Raw genomic sequence first — 16,368 nt, 5'->3', positions numbered from 1 at the left:
CTTCAGATTCATATCGTGTCTGAAAATATGTTTGCGTTGCAGAGTTCTTTGTTCGGTTTTACTTCTTTTTTTTATTATTACTTGACATATATCAAGTTTTACCCGCTTTTATTTTGAAGGGCTTGTTATCGATATTCCGTTTTTTAATATGTCGAACTTGACGCAGCTCGTCATCAGCATCTCCTAGCAACGGCAAATAAAACTCCTCCTAGTTTCTCCCGTTGAGCGTGTGAAAAATAATAATTCACAAATTAATAATTAATTTGCTCGATTATTCCTGTTTTATTCACATCCTAACATAGAAATCTAACCTGACATTTTGATCTGTATTGTTATTAATAACCTAAACTGAAGACGATTCGGATGAAATGCTCCATCTGTTGCTAATAGCGACCACTGATGGACCAGCCCTAGGAGTTGAATAATTTTTGATAATTAAAATATCAATAGGATTTTTGTATCTACTCCTTCAACTACATTACATGCACTTAAGCACAGTTTTGAGTTACTTGTACTTTATTTATTATTATTTTATTTTTTTTGAGTTATTTTATGTCCATTTTATGCTACTTTATACTTCTACTCCACTACATTTATTCAACAGCTTACTTTGCAGACTCAGATTAATAACACAGAATATAAATATACTAATAAGTTAACTAATAAATATAAACACTTCACCTCAGTATGCAATTGTTTTCACTGAGTATTATCTGCTTTTGTTTTGATTTGTTTCATATTTTACATAGATAATGATCAAATCAAAATGAAAATAAATAGAAAAAATAATATATAAATGATAAATAGATCAATGATAAATCTAATTCAAATTATCAGAATTAGAAATACTTTATTGATTGACATTGGGGCGTTGCAGTTGCTCTTATATAAACATAAATAAATGTAAGTTATGACTTTATTCTCATTATATTACGACTTTTTTTCTCGTAAAGTTATGACTTTATTCTCGTAATATTAAGACTTTTTTTTTCTCTCAAAGTTATGACTTTATTCTCATAATATTTCGACTTTTTTTCTCGTAAAGTTATGACTTTATTCTCATAATATTACGACTTTATTCTGTAAATCTCAGATGTTTTTTCCCTCAATGTGGCCCTAATACTCCGTATTACATTTGTACTTTGGCCCTCACTGCATTAGACTTATATACTATATACTTAGACTATAAACTGTGTTACCTTCATCACAATGCTCACATGTTTTGCGGCTCCAGACGGATTTCTTTCCCCTAAAATATCTTTTAATAGTAAAGGTTGCTGACCCCTGACCTAGTGGGACTTTTATTTTGAAACCGGAAGCGCTGTGTTTATCTTCCTGGAGTGATACTTGCAGACACACGTGGATAATAAGAGCTCCGCAAAACAGGACTTAAAATAACAACTTGATCTTCAGGTAAATCAACGTTTATTTTACCTCAACCATCGTAGAGTGATAATAAAACCTCGTGTCCCTCGTAATGTGGAGGAAATGTTAGTTTAGCTGCTGCTTTCACTACTGAAGATAACGTCACGCCAAACTCAATTGAAAATCTTCCGATTTAAAGATTATTTCCTTTTTAGTGAAGGCATTTTGTTATCAAAATTAGTAATTGGGAGCTTATAAGTTTCCTTACAGTCTAGTTGTTAATTCGGCTTATAAATTAGTGACATTGTTCAACAAAGTTACCTTTTTTTTACACGAGTTTGACACTGTTTACGAGACTATGAGAGCAAGCTAACAAAACAAAACATGAAACATTTCTAAAAATAATCTGCTTCACCACTGAGCACGAGTTATCCCGAATACAAGTATAACTCGTCTCCATACTCTAACATATTTAAAATCAAACGATACCCTGTTTTTTTTTTACACATTACACACTAAATACATTGTGTTTATATAGTAGCATTATGCACATAATGTACATGTGACATAGTCCTTTATTTCTATTTTCTTACATGTCTTTATGTTTATATAAGAGCAACTGTAACGCCCCAATGTCAGTCAATAAAGTATTTCTGATTCTGATCATTTGAATTAGATTTATCATTGATCTATTTATCATTTATGTATTATTTTTTCTATTTATTGTCATTTTTATTTGATCATTATCTATATAAAATATGAAACAAATCAAAACAAAAGCAGATAATACTCAGTGAAAACAATTGCACACTGAGGTGAAGTGTTTATATTTATTAGTTAATTTATTAGTTGATTTATATTCTGTATTATTAATCTGAGTCTGCAAAGTAAGGTGTTGAATAAATGTAGTGGAGTAGACCCCACTTCTAGGCAATTTGTATTTACCTCTATGCATTTTGTATTTACTTATTTGCACTGTGGTTACATATTGCATGTCTTAATGCAAATATTTGTACATATTTCATATATTCTCATTTCTTATTTTATTATTTACTTATATTTCTCTAAATATATTGTTTATATAGTAACATTATGCACATAATGTACATGTGACATAATCTTTTTATTTCTATTTTCTTACATGTCTTTATGTTTATATAAGAGCAACTGTAACGCCCCAATGTCAGTCAATAAAGTATTTCTGATTCTGATCATTTGAATTAGATTTATCATTGATCTATTTATCATTTATGTATTATTTTTTTCTATTTATTGTCATTTTTTATTTGACCATTATCTATATAAAATATGAGACAAATCAAAAGAAAAGCAGACAATACTCAGTGACAGAATTGCACACTGAGGTGAAGTGTTTATATTTATTATATTATATATTATTAGCTCTTTTTAGTGAGCCAGATCATTTGGCTCAGCGCACCAAGATTTCAACATCTTCAACCACTTCCTTTCCCAAACCACCATCAGTACTAACACTTCCCTTGTTTTCTGCTGTCTGCATCTTCCAGAATCACAGAAACCGAGATGAAGGGGAAAGAGAAGCAGCTGCGGGAGCTGGCAGTCTCAAAGAAGAAGAATACAGCGGCGAGCAGCAGCGCTGATGAAGACTCTGACGTAGAGAGGAACTTTGCCCTGCTCACTGAGAGAGGAGGAGTTGAGGGGGGAGAGCCGTACCATGGAGGAGAGGAAGAGGACAGTGATGATGACGAAGAAGGGTCTGATGGTGGTGCTGAAGAAGAGGGAGGCGAGGAGGGATCAGATGTTGGTGAGGAAGTGTCTGATGGTGGCGAGGTTGAGGGGGAGGTTGAGGGTGATGAAGAGGAGGACGGAGACAGTGAAGCCTCTGAGGATGAGGCTGATGAAGAGCCAGAGGATGCTGGTGGTAGCGGTGAGATCCACACAAGAGACGACATTAAGAAAGGTGAGTTTGTCTGCAGAATATTAACACTAAAGCGACACAGCAAACTAAAATGTATTCAGTGTGAATTAATTTAAGTGTTGAGGTGAGTAAAGCTACACTGTTCTTATTACTGACCCTTAACCTCTTAAAATCCTGTTTTAACCTTTAAGGTTAATAAGAAACATCTTTTTCCACTCTGTCTCAAAGTATATTGTGTGAAGTTATACAGAGTGAAATATACAAACCCAAATCTCAGTGTTTTTAATGGTCATCATTCTGTCTAATAGAAAATACTCCACATCTTGTCTTGCATTGAAATTCAACCTACTATCACACTGTCAGCGTTTTATTTTTATTACATTATTAAGGGAGAAATGAGAAATTCTAAATGTTCTCCTTTTACTTTGTTATTGTCATCTATAGTGGTTATTCACACAACTCAAATGATTAGGAAATAAGATTGTATTTTTATTAAAATACTTGCTTTGATTTAAAATAACTATTGGCATTAATAGTTTTAATTCTATATTATAAGTTGCTTAGAGAAGTTAAACAGGTCATATTTCTCTCTTTATTATCTATTTTATATTGCTGTGAAAACATTCCTTCAAACAACTGGATTTATTCAAGTTTCTTGCCAAAAACTACATTTTACAAGATTACATTTGAACACATCATGATAGGTTAGAATGTACCTTCGACAATGCTTACCAATGCTCATTTTCACTGAGCTGATCTTGAACGTATCATAATGTAACTCATGGAACTTGTGACTCCTTCCTGTTTAATATCAGCGCAGGTCTCTATCAAACCAGTGCTGACGTTCAGTTACAATGACGGATTTCTCTCGATAAAACGTTCCACCATCTGTTCTCTGACTCTCCCAGAACTCTCCAACATGTCTTTTGAAGACATCATGAAGCTGCAGAACAAAGTGGGAACCAAAGTTTACAACGAGGTTGCATACGGCAGCAACAAGAGTCAAGTGACCGGCAAAAAGAAACGACTGAACAAGAACAGGTGAACAGATTCATCCTGTAACTACGGACGGATTCTCTGTCTGTTAACATTTCCTCCTTGTGGGTTTTAAGAGTGTGTGTGTTTGTGTTTTCAGGCCGATGGAGATTTCAGCCAAGAAACCAGCTCCGTTCCTCCGTAAGGTCATCTCCGTCAGGAAACCAGTGAGTGAAGGAAACCTGCAGATTACACCAAGTCTGTGTTCTGATAAATACTTAAATTATTCTGTTTCTGTGTTGTTGTTTTTTTTAACTCAAGACGTCGAGAGATCCTCGATTTGACGACCTGTCTGGAGAATACAAACCTGAGATTTTTGAGAAGACGTATAAATTCATTAACGACATCAAACACAATGAGAAAGAGGTGAGACAATGATTTCTGCTCCAGAAGCAGGTCGCTGGTTCAAACCGGACTTAATAGAGAACATCTGTGTTCTGCATACTGTCGTAGAAACAGTTTTACGTCAGGGTGTTGGACTGAAAAGGAGCCTAATCGTGTTGTTTGTCTGCAGATCATCGAGAAGAAGCTGAAGAAGACGAAGAATAACGACACAAAGGAGAAACTGCAGTTCCTTCTGAAGAGGATGGTGAGTCTGATAAACAGAAAGTGTTGCCTCAAATATAACACACTGACTTAATGATGTTAATTTGCTGGTAATGAAACTCTTCCAGCTTGGTGTTTCACAATAAAAGCTCTGTGCCCGCTGTGATGGTGTACGGAGGGTGTCGGTTTTAAAGGTTCGAACTGTGACTTCTCTCTGCAGGAGAACCAGGAGCGAGCGAGGAAGAACCGAGAGCAGCAGAGAGAGAGAGAGCTGCAGTTCAAGAGGCAGCAGAGAGAGCGAGCCAATCAGGGCGCAAAACCGTTCTTCATCAAGAACTGTAAGAGCGAGTTCACACTAAACGTTTCTATTTACACACCTGTTCCCTTTATCTTCAGCACTAAGAGCTGGAATTCGATTTGTTTGTTTGTATAGAAGAATGTATTTGAAGTTTTCATTTCAATTAGATTTTAATTAGGGTTGATTGATCGATTTAGTAAAATGTGATGATTTTGAATTAATGTTTTGAGTCATTTATAACACAAAACCATAAAACATTCTCTGGTTGCAGCTTCTCCAGGTTTCTATCATTATAAACTGAATACAATAATAGGTTTAAGACAAAACAAGACATCTGAAAACGTCTCCTTGAGCTCTGAGAAACTGACATTTTATACTAAAAAAAAAAAAAAATGTAAAAACATTAATCAGTTACAGGAAAAATCATAGTTGCAGCCCTGCATTTTAATATACAGACTATAATGAAATAAAAGGAATAATATTTATAAAAGTTCAAGTTGAAGGGAAAAACCTTTGATGCTTTTTAAAATAAAAATTATATATTTTAATATCCTGTCATTCAAAATGTGTTACAAGCACATAAATGCAGTTACTTAAATATGAAAAATAGAGCAAACAATGGAGGCAGTAAGGAAGATAAAATGCTTTAAGATGTAAAAATATCAATACATTGAAAAAGAAAATGTGACATTTTTTTAAAAATATATCAATTTTTAAAAAAGTAAACAGGATAGAAATAACAATACAATGTAGACTTATGGACAAAGAGTTGGCAGACGTCTAGGTCATCTTGAGATGCTAAAATATTGTCTCAAGAAAAAGTTATTAAAAATGTGAAAAAAAAGTCTCCAGTGACTCCATGAGCTTTTAAAAATAGAAATATGGAAATCAGTTCACATAATTGTTTTAAACTGGCAAATTTGATTTATTATCTAATTTCTTTGAGCATTGAGGTGTCAGATTTGGAGACGCTGAATTTAGTTGATCTTCTGTTGTTCTTTTCCAGCCGAGAAAAAGAAACTGCAGCTTGCTGAAAAATACCAGGAGCTGAAGAAGAGCGGCAAACTGGATAACTTCTTGAGCAAGAAGAGGAAGAGGAACGCCGGGAAGGACCGCAGGAAGCTGCCCAAACAGCTGCTGGACAACAACATTCAGTGATGCAAAAACACCTGAAGAAGAACCTGCTGAGAAACCGGATGGAAATAAAAAAGACTGTAATGAGCCGTCTCAGCCTGCTGGTGGAGCTGAGGTTCATGGTGTTGGATGAAAGACGGACTTCCTCTCTGGTGACACGTTTATTTCACTGTCAAAGTTACATTATCCTCGATTGGAAAATATCTTTGGTGCATTCAATGATGCTCGGACACGCATAAGAGGAAAAGTGTGGAATCTGGGTTGTTTCTGCAAACAAAAACTGAAATCTCAGTCGTAGGAGAGTCGTTTAAAATAATTAAATATTGACAGAGATGTAACTTCTATCAGAAGAAATTCACTGAACTAACTGTTGCCTAGAAGAAAGAAGCTGATGGTTGTTTCCCTGCAGATAAATATCTGTTTGTGATGTGAGCAAGTAGATATTATATCAATTTGTCTGTTTGATTTTCAAGTTTTTCACCGAATTTCCAAGTTAGAATATCAGTTGAGTGCCCAGTCGTCACAGCTGTCCAGATGTCATGTGATCACTGGAAACATCTGCTTCACCTCAGAAACTCTGATTTTATGTTGAACTTTTTTTTTTTTTTTTTTTTTTTTTAAATAAAGGTATATGTGTATGTTGTGTTTTTGTGTGTTTGCATCTGAGGTGCTTAAAAGTAACGTGAAATCATTATAATTCATTTTAAAAGACATGAATAAAATTGAGTGTCACATTTGATTGTAGTAGAACTGAAATGTGTTGACACTTAAAACCTGACGGACAAATATATTAAAATTAAAGTGAAGATTACTTTCTAAACTCATTAAACCAAGCTAAACTATGAAACTGGCATTACTTGTCAAACAGAGCTACCATACAGCTCAGCACAGTGAGGGATATTTTTCAATGTAATGATTCTAATTTATTTTAAAGGTGCTGAATGTAAGATTCGGAGCATTTCTATTACCTCCACACGGCTCTCATCATGGCGACAGCTGAGTCGACGTCTCGCAGCTAACAGCAAAGAATGTATATTGATAAGAAGTGAAAGTCAATTGTTTGTTCCATTGCAACATCAGGGCCAAGCAGCAAAGCTACGCTGATATCTGTGGATTGTTGGTCCGGAGGAACGAATCGTGATACGTCTTGACTTCAAATCCTGAAGGAGCTGTTTAATCTGTAAATGCCACTTTATTAATGTGGTGTGTGAGAACAGAGAAGCTGTTTTATGAAGTTGTTTATGTGTTAAACACCCAGCCACTCCTACCCATAATGCAGAGCAAATTTGTTCTGTTAAAGACAGATATCTGCAGCTGACGACTTTGTGAAGTCTGTTAGATCTGAACTGTAGTCCGTCGGTGAGTCTTTGAGACTCAACAGGGACATAGAGTTCAGGGTGGGTTAATGAACAGCAGGGGGAGCTATAGGACATAAGACTCAAATCAGTCAAAAAACACTTGAGTGAGAGGTGCTGCAGCACAGCCGGTATGAGAAAAGCAGAGCGTTTTTTTAAACATTAAAGCATGTTCTAATAGAAACCTAAAATACAAGCATGCACCTGAAAATGAGCATAATAAGTCCCCTTTAAAGCTGTAATTGGCAAATTGGAGCAAATATGATTGAAAAAAGTTATTTTTAACGGTCACTATATCCTGACATTTTCTAAAGCCTGAAAACAGAGCCATAAGGAGGTGCAGAAGTCTAGTTTTTTCTCAGAACACTTGAATTACAATATGCTGAAAGGTTATTATGGGATTTTTGCTCAATGATGCCAAAAATATTCTGCCTACTGCTGCTTTAATGCCAGGTGTAAACAGGGTCACAGACTGCGGTCGAAAAGTCAAAAAATTACATCCTAAGGTCTTTTCCTAACCATTTTTCCTTGACCTCAATTGAAAACGTCATGAGGTCAAGAAAAGATGTAAAGGAGAATTCATAAGGACAAAAGACAACCGTGGTGTTAAGAGAATCCGACTGCACTTCCTTTGGTAAAGGATGGTCCAGTGTATCCTATGCTAAAGGAGATACTGTAAGGAAGCATTGAAGCATCTTTCCTTAGCATTTAGAGTTTGAACAGCTCTTATCATGGTTGCTACTTACAGATTATTGCAGATGTTTCCAGGTCATTTCACTCAGTTAGGAACCTTCCTAAGCAAAAAAGACTTTTCGACTGCAGCCACAGTGTCGGCTCAGCTCAACCGAGGTGATACTCTATGTGGTACAGTACAAAAAAAAAGTACCATGTACCAGAGTCCTGCACTGGGCCAGGTAACCCACAAATGAGTTCTGTAACGGGTAGAAAAAATAATATAAATTCACGGCTATGGGCACGGGTAAAAGTGAGCTAAATATGGGTGAGAACAAAAATGTTTTGTATTTTTTTCTGGAGAAATCAGAAATTAATATGATTGGGCAGTATTTTAACATCTAAATCAGCTAATATTATCAAGCATAATGATCTTTGCCTGGGTATGTGCATGTTTTTGTTGTCTGCTCTGTTGACCTGCTTTATTCCGTCTATGTTTGTAGAGCACTCTGGTCAGCTCACGTTGATTTAAATGTGCTATAGAAATACTTTTGATTGGTTTTGATAAAAACATATATAGAAGGAAAATGTGTGCGTGTGTGAACATTTCCAGAATCAAACAGCAGTTTATTTCTGTACGGTGGCCTGTAGCATTAAGAAACTGGAAAGCCACATTTTCACAGTAAAACAAGTAAACAGCCAGAAATAGAAAATGAGCCTTTAAAACAACAGAAGTTAACAGAGTGAAGTTGTGGTCGAGGGGTGTTACTGTCGTTACAGCTATTATGAGCAGAAACAACCAGACCATAAATGACAACAATAGAAATGTCTTTAACACAGTATTAAGTATCAGCATGCTTAACAGTCAGGGGGAAGGGAGACGATGTGATTCATGATGTTTTTATGCACCTCTGAGAGTTTGGTGAAAGCTGCTGTTGGGTAGTGCACAAAAACAGCATAAATACAAATAACTAGAAAGAAATGAGTTTTCACTGACGTGTCATACTGTAGATGGCGTGTTGTCAATGAAACACATAAAGAAAAATGTCCACATTGATTACTGTGATGAAACAGATCCAAGGTTACGATATTGTTCTATAAGCACATGCGGAGCCCTCTACTGGACTCTATGGGTAATACACTCCTCCCACTGAGAGCTGCATAAACGTAGCAATCAGGAGGTGACTACCGAATATGTGCATTACCACAGCATATAAAGTGGCATCCCACGCCCTCTACAGCGAGCGGCGCAGGAGCGGCAGGGCCTCCTTGGTAGAGGGCTCTTCCTGTGCTTATAGAACTAGGGTTACAATATCGTAACCTTCATTCTAACTCACACAGGCCCACACCGCTCTCTACTGGACTCTATGGGTACAGTCGGTGGAGCCCGATGGATATATGCCCTACCGCGCCATCGACATCGACCTAACCACAGTGATCCAGACCGGCTAAGGATTAGACACCGCAGCCAATGGGCAATCAATCGGTGATCGCTGAAGAGGAATGGATACCAGGCAACGCTGGATGCCGCCTTATATACTGTGGTAATGCACATATTCTGTAGGCATGTCCTCCGTTGCCGTTCTCGCAACGCCGTTCTGGCTTTTGCTTGTAATCTGCACTGACTGCAATGTAAACCAATGCGCGTGTATATGCTACAGTACGAGAGATACAGAGCTAGTGATGTTCAATAACGAGCGAAGCTCAGAGTAAGTGAGGAAGAGCAAGTGACGTAATATAAAAAATGAGAGACTACTGGTGGATGGGTCAAACGATTACAGGACTTTCACCCATGAGACCGGTGTCCGTGTCGTGTTAAAGTCTGATGTATTTTGCAGTTACGTTAGTGCCGTTTGTGACGTGTTTTCCGAACTTATGTTACGTATTTTACTTAGTACTTAATTTAAGCCTAACCATGATGTTTTTCCTAAACCTAACCAAGTAGTTTTGTTGCCTAAACATAACCGTAACGACGTGAAATGAAACGACTTGACAGATTAAAATGCGTATCATGACACACAGAATGTCCTTGAAAGTAGCATGCCATTTAAAAGCCTTCCCATGAGATCACGCTGGTTTAAACCTGAAGTTTTCAGTGCAACAAAGCGTAGTTCTCTTTATTTCCCTCTGCTGACTGGAAACTTTAAAATTCAACTGAAAATTTGTTTAAATTAGGGCTGATCGATAAAATCGTATTTTCATCATCACTGCGATATGAACATATTGATAAACACATCGCAAAAGGCTGTCTGAAACGCGATGAATTCATATTATTTAGGGATAGTTAAGGAAACCCGTTATTAAATGGGCTGGTATAAGTATAGCTAATATGCACACTTCAACATTTGTTTATTTATCGCAAGTCATATCGTCATCACAATATTGAACAATGTCAGATTTTCCTCATATCGTGCAGGCCTAGTTTAAACAGATCTTCTTTTAAGGTTCTCTGTAAGAAACAGGTGAAATAAAGAAGACATGGGTTACTGAAAAAAAAAATGTGACTTACACATTAAAACAACTCGGTACAAACTGTTAAAATCTCTGCAAACTGACTGATTTTACCTGCAACAGGTTTCATCAGCACTGCTGTTTTAGTTGCAAACAGAGTGTCTTTCTTTCTCTTTCTCACCCTGAGGCCCCCGATAGCTCTAAAAGTCAATTAGCGGTGTATAACAGGAACACAGAGCTTTTCTCCACGCTGACTGAATCCTGTTTTCTCTGCTCTCTGACAGGTGGCATTCATCCCATCAGCTCGCCTCACAAACCCCTCTGTCGAACAATACAGGACAAGGTGGGGGCCCACACAAGGGAGGAGGGGGGCAATAATACAGGGCCTTATATTCATGAGCTAATACAACCCATTCAACCCCAAAACACCCCCCCAAACCCGTCCATCACCCTCCAACTTTGCCTTTTGTGTCGCTGGTGTTATAGAAGTTGGAAAAGACTCTTTAGTGTTGCTGCTTGTGGAGCGGTTAGTGTGTGTGTGTGTGTGTGTGTGTGTGTGTGTGTGTGTGTGTGTTCTAGAGGAGCTTCTTATATGATTTAATTAATTTAAGGTTTCTTATTTACATAATGATTATTATAAAATCAAGTCTTTAAACAAAAAATATAAAACAATATTATATTTCCCATACACACAGACAAAAAGGATTTGTTTTGTTTTTATTCTTTGTAATTTAGTTCAGACAACGGAGCCTCTGGGTTGTTGTTTCATAAATATAGATGCAACTCAACACGTTCTGCACAACATGATTGGTTGATGCCTTTATTCACGTTGTGAAAGCTCTGAAAAATCTACCTCACTCTGAAAAAATGAATGTCGTTTTTTTGCTGCTTAATATTCATGTTCTGTGTGAAAGTATTCATGACAAAAATATATATATATTGACGTGCGAAATAATCGCATGAAAAAATGCCCCTGGTGTTTAACGGCCGTCACCTTCCAACAATCCAAGAAAGTACGAAGGTTCGAATTTGAATTCCACACTGACAGTTTCTATCTATAAAAATACAATTGATCATTTTAACAGAGATAAACAGAAAGATAAAGGTTCAAACATTTTAATGAGTTCAAGTCAAGTCAATTTTATTTACAATTTCTACAGCATTCGGATGAGGATATTTCATTTAAACTCTGCATGTGCATAATGTATAAAGCTAAAATTTAGGGCTGTCAATTGCAGAAGTGTATTTTGGGAAGTGTTGTTCTCAAATAATGAGACTGTTTTGCCAAACTCATGGTGGACTACAATTTCCCTGATACATGAAAACATCTTTGGACACAAACTTCACCCTGAAGTTCCCCTCTCTCAGGTGTTTTTTCTGCTCACACAGGATGGATTTTATCGCTGGGTGGAGTTTGAAATGAAGGATATCATTGTTCTTGACTTGAAGTGGCCATCGACAGACGGTGTGCCGACACTCCCCCTCCGCCCCAGGTGAACATGCCCTCCCCGGTTTTCATTCTCCTTTCTCTTCAGTTTCAAGCGTAACGGATGCCTCGCCAAGACCGAACCCAGACCTCCGCTCTCTTTCCGATTCATGGCCGCTCTAGTCGTCCATTGTTCCCACTGAGACCCTGTGCGTCATGAATAGCCAATAAAAAGCCCATCGTTCCTGAAGAAAAGGTGCCCGGAGATGCAGTGATGGCCTCCATACAGCTCTCAGCGTGGAAACCATCTGTTCGCTCGGCCCCCTGCTCGCCGTGTGAAAGGGATAATTGAGTGTTATAGAGAGCGGAGAATAGATCCCTCTGCTGCTGATTTGTATTCTTTAGAAAGAGCCAGGGGTTTCACACCACATCTGCCCCTTAGCTCCATTCAGCCCCATTCACTGTCTCATCAATTAGCACACTCAATTAAGCCCTCATAATCCTTTTAGCGACACACAAGGGCTCCATCGAACGCCACGCCCGCCATGGAGAAGTGGCAACAAATGAGACTTTAGTGACTGTTTTCTTTGGGAAGAAGGAGGGGAAACAATGCAGACTGATGGCAGTGTGAGTCCTTCAACACTTCATTATGAGAGTTGATGGTTGAAAAGCTGAGTGCCGCCGCAGCTGGCAGCGAGCCGCTGAAGGCGGTGGCTGCGGGCAGCGTGAACGAGGTCCCTGCTCTATTTGTCGCCCATTGTTCACCAGATTATGAGCTGCCTTTTCACTGCAGTGTTACAATTAATTAAAGGAGGGTTGAATAGCGAGGCAGTCAGTCAGGCACATGCAGGCCGGAGGAGGTCTGTATGCAGAGGAACTGTGAAAACGGACTAAATGCCAACGGTGTCGATCCCGTCGCTGCTGATGAAAAGCTGCTGGTTTAATCCCTATTAGTGCCGCGTGAGCCACGACTGATATGAATCTAACAGGTTTAATCTGCAGACTCAGTGCTGATGCACTGTAAAACACATGAATATAATAATATTTATTAGCAACTTAATATATAAGTTTAAATATAAATTTTAATCATTTCAAGTTTAATTTTTTTTATAATAACAATGCGACTCATAGCGACGAACCTCCAGAGAATGATCATCTGAATCTGCAGCTCCTCTCGGCTTTACGGAGCTTTATAGTGAGTTTCAGCTCATTGTTTACCTGTTTGGCCCACAACTTTACGGTTCTGGTTCACTCTCGTAGCTCTCACAGCGTCGTTCTCAGAGAAAAAGCTGTAAAAAGCCAATGAAAAAAACAGATCACAGCAACAAAAAGCAGACAGACACATTCAGAAACTAGCCGGTGAACATAGTGAAGCATTTAGCAGCTAAAGAGACAGACATTTCCCTCAGGAGTTGGCTTGCCGTAGTAGGTGGTGTTACCGTAGTTGCACGTATACCGTAGTTTTCAGGCATACACTGATTACATTACTTGTCCATCGCCCCCACCGTCATTTTGCTTTTTTATTAGAAATAAACCCATTTAATTAATTTTCGCATATCAGCGCCGTGTTATCAATATATAGTCGGACGACGGACGCCACAAACTGAAAGTGAAAGTGTCTGCTCCGTATTGAGTCTCAGCTCTGAGTAGCAGGAGTCAGATTTCACACACGGGACGAGAGAGAGTTGACAGACAAGACTAAGGCGGAGGATTTGGTGTCAAAGGGAAAAAGCAAAAGCGCCTATTTGGCAATATTTCGGATTTAAACCCAATGCTACAAGAGAACCATGCTGTTAATGAGGCAATCGCCGTGCGAAGGACGGTACGCTAGGTGGAAACCTGCGGCTCGCAGCGAAAGCTCGGCCAGAGAGGCCAGACACACAGCCACCCAATGTTAAGGATCAAAGCACTGCTCTATATATTGAGCGTCATCTATTCTTGTAAAATGTTACGTACATGAAATAAAGCTTAGCTTCATTCCAGACCGCCATGTCGCTGTAAATATATCCGTGTACTGGAATGATCAGATGAGATGAAGATGAAAAATGACAAGAGCCTTCTGTGTTTTCCTTCTTGACTTTACTCGTTGGCTTGCTTTCCTGACTTCCGTTTCTCTTCTCGTGCACTGATTCGTTTAAGCTGAACAGCCGATCAGAGAGATTTCTCTCACCGACGGGCTCCGCTGCCGATTCAACATGCTGACTCGCCCGAAAACCTCAGACGAACTAGGCCGACAGATGCTCACTGACGGCAGCAAAAGATCCAACGGCCCACTGTCGGCTTGGTGTGTCAGGGTCTTGTTATCAAGAATCTTATTAAACTTAAAATAATTGCTTTGAGACAACCAAAGTATTCTCTTCAAGGGCTCATCCTGGATTTGAACCCAGGCCCTCTAACACCCAAAACAAGACTCATACACCTAGACCAATGAGCCAAGACATTTATACCTCATGATACTTCTGCAGAGAACAACCTGGCTCTCAAAAGGTGAGGGGTTGCAATCCATTGAAAAAAAAAAAAAAAACTCTCATCATAAGGTCCATTTAGTAGCTGTTCTAGAGCTTTCAATCACATCACATGACCTTCGTCAGTAGATGGAGTTGGCTCAGTTGTCAAAGAATTGCAGATGTTCAAATTTACTTTTTCTCGGCTCTTTTTTCATCCATGTTGGTTTAAAAATTGAGATTCAATTCTTTACAAGGTCCATTTAGTAGCACATAACTAAAAACAAACTGTAAACAGCATATAAAAGAAAAGTCTTATGCATGAAACTGAAGCACAGTCAAGATGGGGTGTCCCAAAATTATCTCAAATTGTACTTGAGGGACTCCCAGGGGCCCCTGTGGGAATTCTGGGGGCCCCCCAGAGTAATCAGTACTGGTTTAATGCCACTCCCTGGAGGTTTGGTTACATCTCTGTCAGGCTGAATCAGAGGAATAAGTTCATATAATGATGCAAAAAGCATGTACGTGGGAATACTTGTAATATCTAAGTGATGAAGCAGAAGAGGAGAAAGACAAAGAAGAATGTACTCGATGTGCTGGCGTTTTTGGGTCATGAGAGGATGAGGCCATCTTCTTGTCTCAAATGAGAGTGTCTAAAATAAACCCAAAAGGCTCAACCCACACACTGAACCTTGGGAAAAGGCTTTAACACGTCGTATTAAAGCTCTATAATTGTTTTTATGGATTGCTTCTTGTAGCCATAATTGTTCACGACTCCATAAACAAGAGAGAAGCGGTCCAGATGGTTCATTAGAGTGCTGAAAGCTCGTTTGAGCGTCTCGCTCGCGTCGCAACCCGACGTGTAAAACAAGGAGAGAATCTGTTAAAGACACTTCCCTGAGAAAAGTGTTGAAATAAAAAGCACACAAAGCTGAGAGAGAGTGTTTCTCAGCAGTCGTCACTGTTGTGTTTCTGCACTGCATTTCAGGAGTCACGTAACAGAGTGGGCAGGGACTGTAATGTCTGCTAAAACGTTTCTGCTGATGTAGTTTGTGTGTCTGTAGGTGGTGCCAAATTAAATATGCAAGATACACCTGTACAGGTGGCCAGTCAGTCCCATATTCACATCCAAAGTTCACCTAAACAATGTCTTCAAACAGAGACAGCGAGACAAACTCCACACAGAGAGACAGCCAGCAGATATAAACCCAGTGAGAAAACAGTGCTAACCACCATTTGGTTTAACTCTCAGGACTGGAGGGATCAAATTAAAGAATGGCAGGGAAGAAGTGGATTCCTATTCATAGGAAAAAAGGAACTGCTTGGGCTCGTCCGGGATTTGAACCCGGGACCTCTCGCACCCAAAGCGAGAATCATACCCCTAGACCAACGAGCCATGAAGTGCTCCATTGTTTCAATGAAACAGTGTCACTTCATCACTGTTGAATCACATTGGACACAGTAGGAAATATAAAGGAATAAGTCGTGCTCCTTTTCACTTTGATGGAACTTTGCTAACAGTTTCCCCCTGCTTCCATTGTTTTTGCTAAGCTAGGCTAAACGGCTCCTGGAGAGGAGCTAACTAACTCCAAAGAAAGACACATGTTTATTATGGTGGCGTTTCAATAAGGTAAATGTAATGAGGATCATTCATAGTTTTTAGACAGACTGTAAACTCTTCAGATGCAGATGCGTCTGGTTCAGCAGGTAACAGGAACTAGGGATGTCACGAGAACCACATGCGA

General features: G+C 38.7%; 1 protein-coding gene and 1 non-coding gene across 2 annotated transcripts; one reads left to right on the top strand and one right to left on the bottom strand.

The window, feature by feature from the left end:
- Window positions 1-1,293: 1,293 nt before the first annotated feature.
- rrp36 (ribosomal RNA processing 36) lies at window positions 1,294-6,889 on the top strand. Its single transcript, XM_074629812.1, has 8 exons — window positions 1,294-1,413; window positions 2,892-3,304; window positions 4,171-4,303; window positions 4,398-4,464; window positions 4,559-4,663; window positions 4,812-4,886; window positions 5,064-5,181; window positions 6,148-6,889. The coding sequence occupies exons 2-8, from the start codon at window positions 2,908-2,910 to the stop codon at window positions 6,297-6,299; spliced, it is 1,047 nt and encodes a 348-aa protein (XP_074485913.1). The 5' UTR covers window positions 1,294-1,413; window positions 2,892-2,907; the 3' UTR covers window positions 6,300-6,889.
- A 9,058-nt stretch (window positions 6,890-15,947) lies between these two features.
- trnap-ugg (transfer RNA proline (anticodon UGG)) lies at window positions 15,948-16,019 on the bottom strand. Its single transcript has one exon. It is a non-coding gene; the product is annotated as a tRNA-Pro (tRNA).
- Window positions 16,020-16,368: the final 349 nt, after the last annotated feature.

The sequence above is a fragment of the Sebastes fasciatus genome, chromosome 3 (assembly GCF_043250625.1).
Source record: "Sebastes fasciatus isolate fSebFas1 chromosome 3, fSebFas1.pri, whole genome shotgun sequence".
Taxonomy (NCBI): Eukaryota; Metazoa; Chordata; class Actinopteri; order Perciformes; family Sebastidae; genus Sebastes; species Sebastes fasciatus.
The sequence above is the reverse complement of the archived record's forward strand: the minus strand, read 5'-3'. Positions and strand labels throughout refer to the sequence as shown.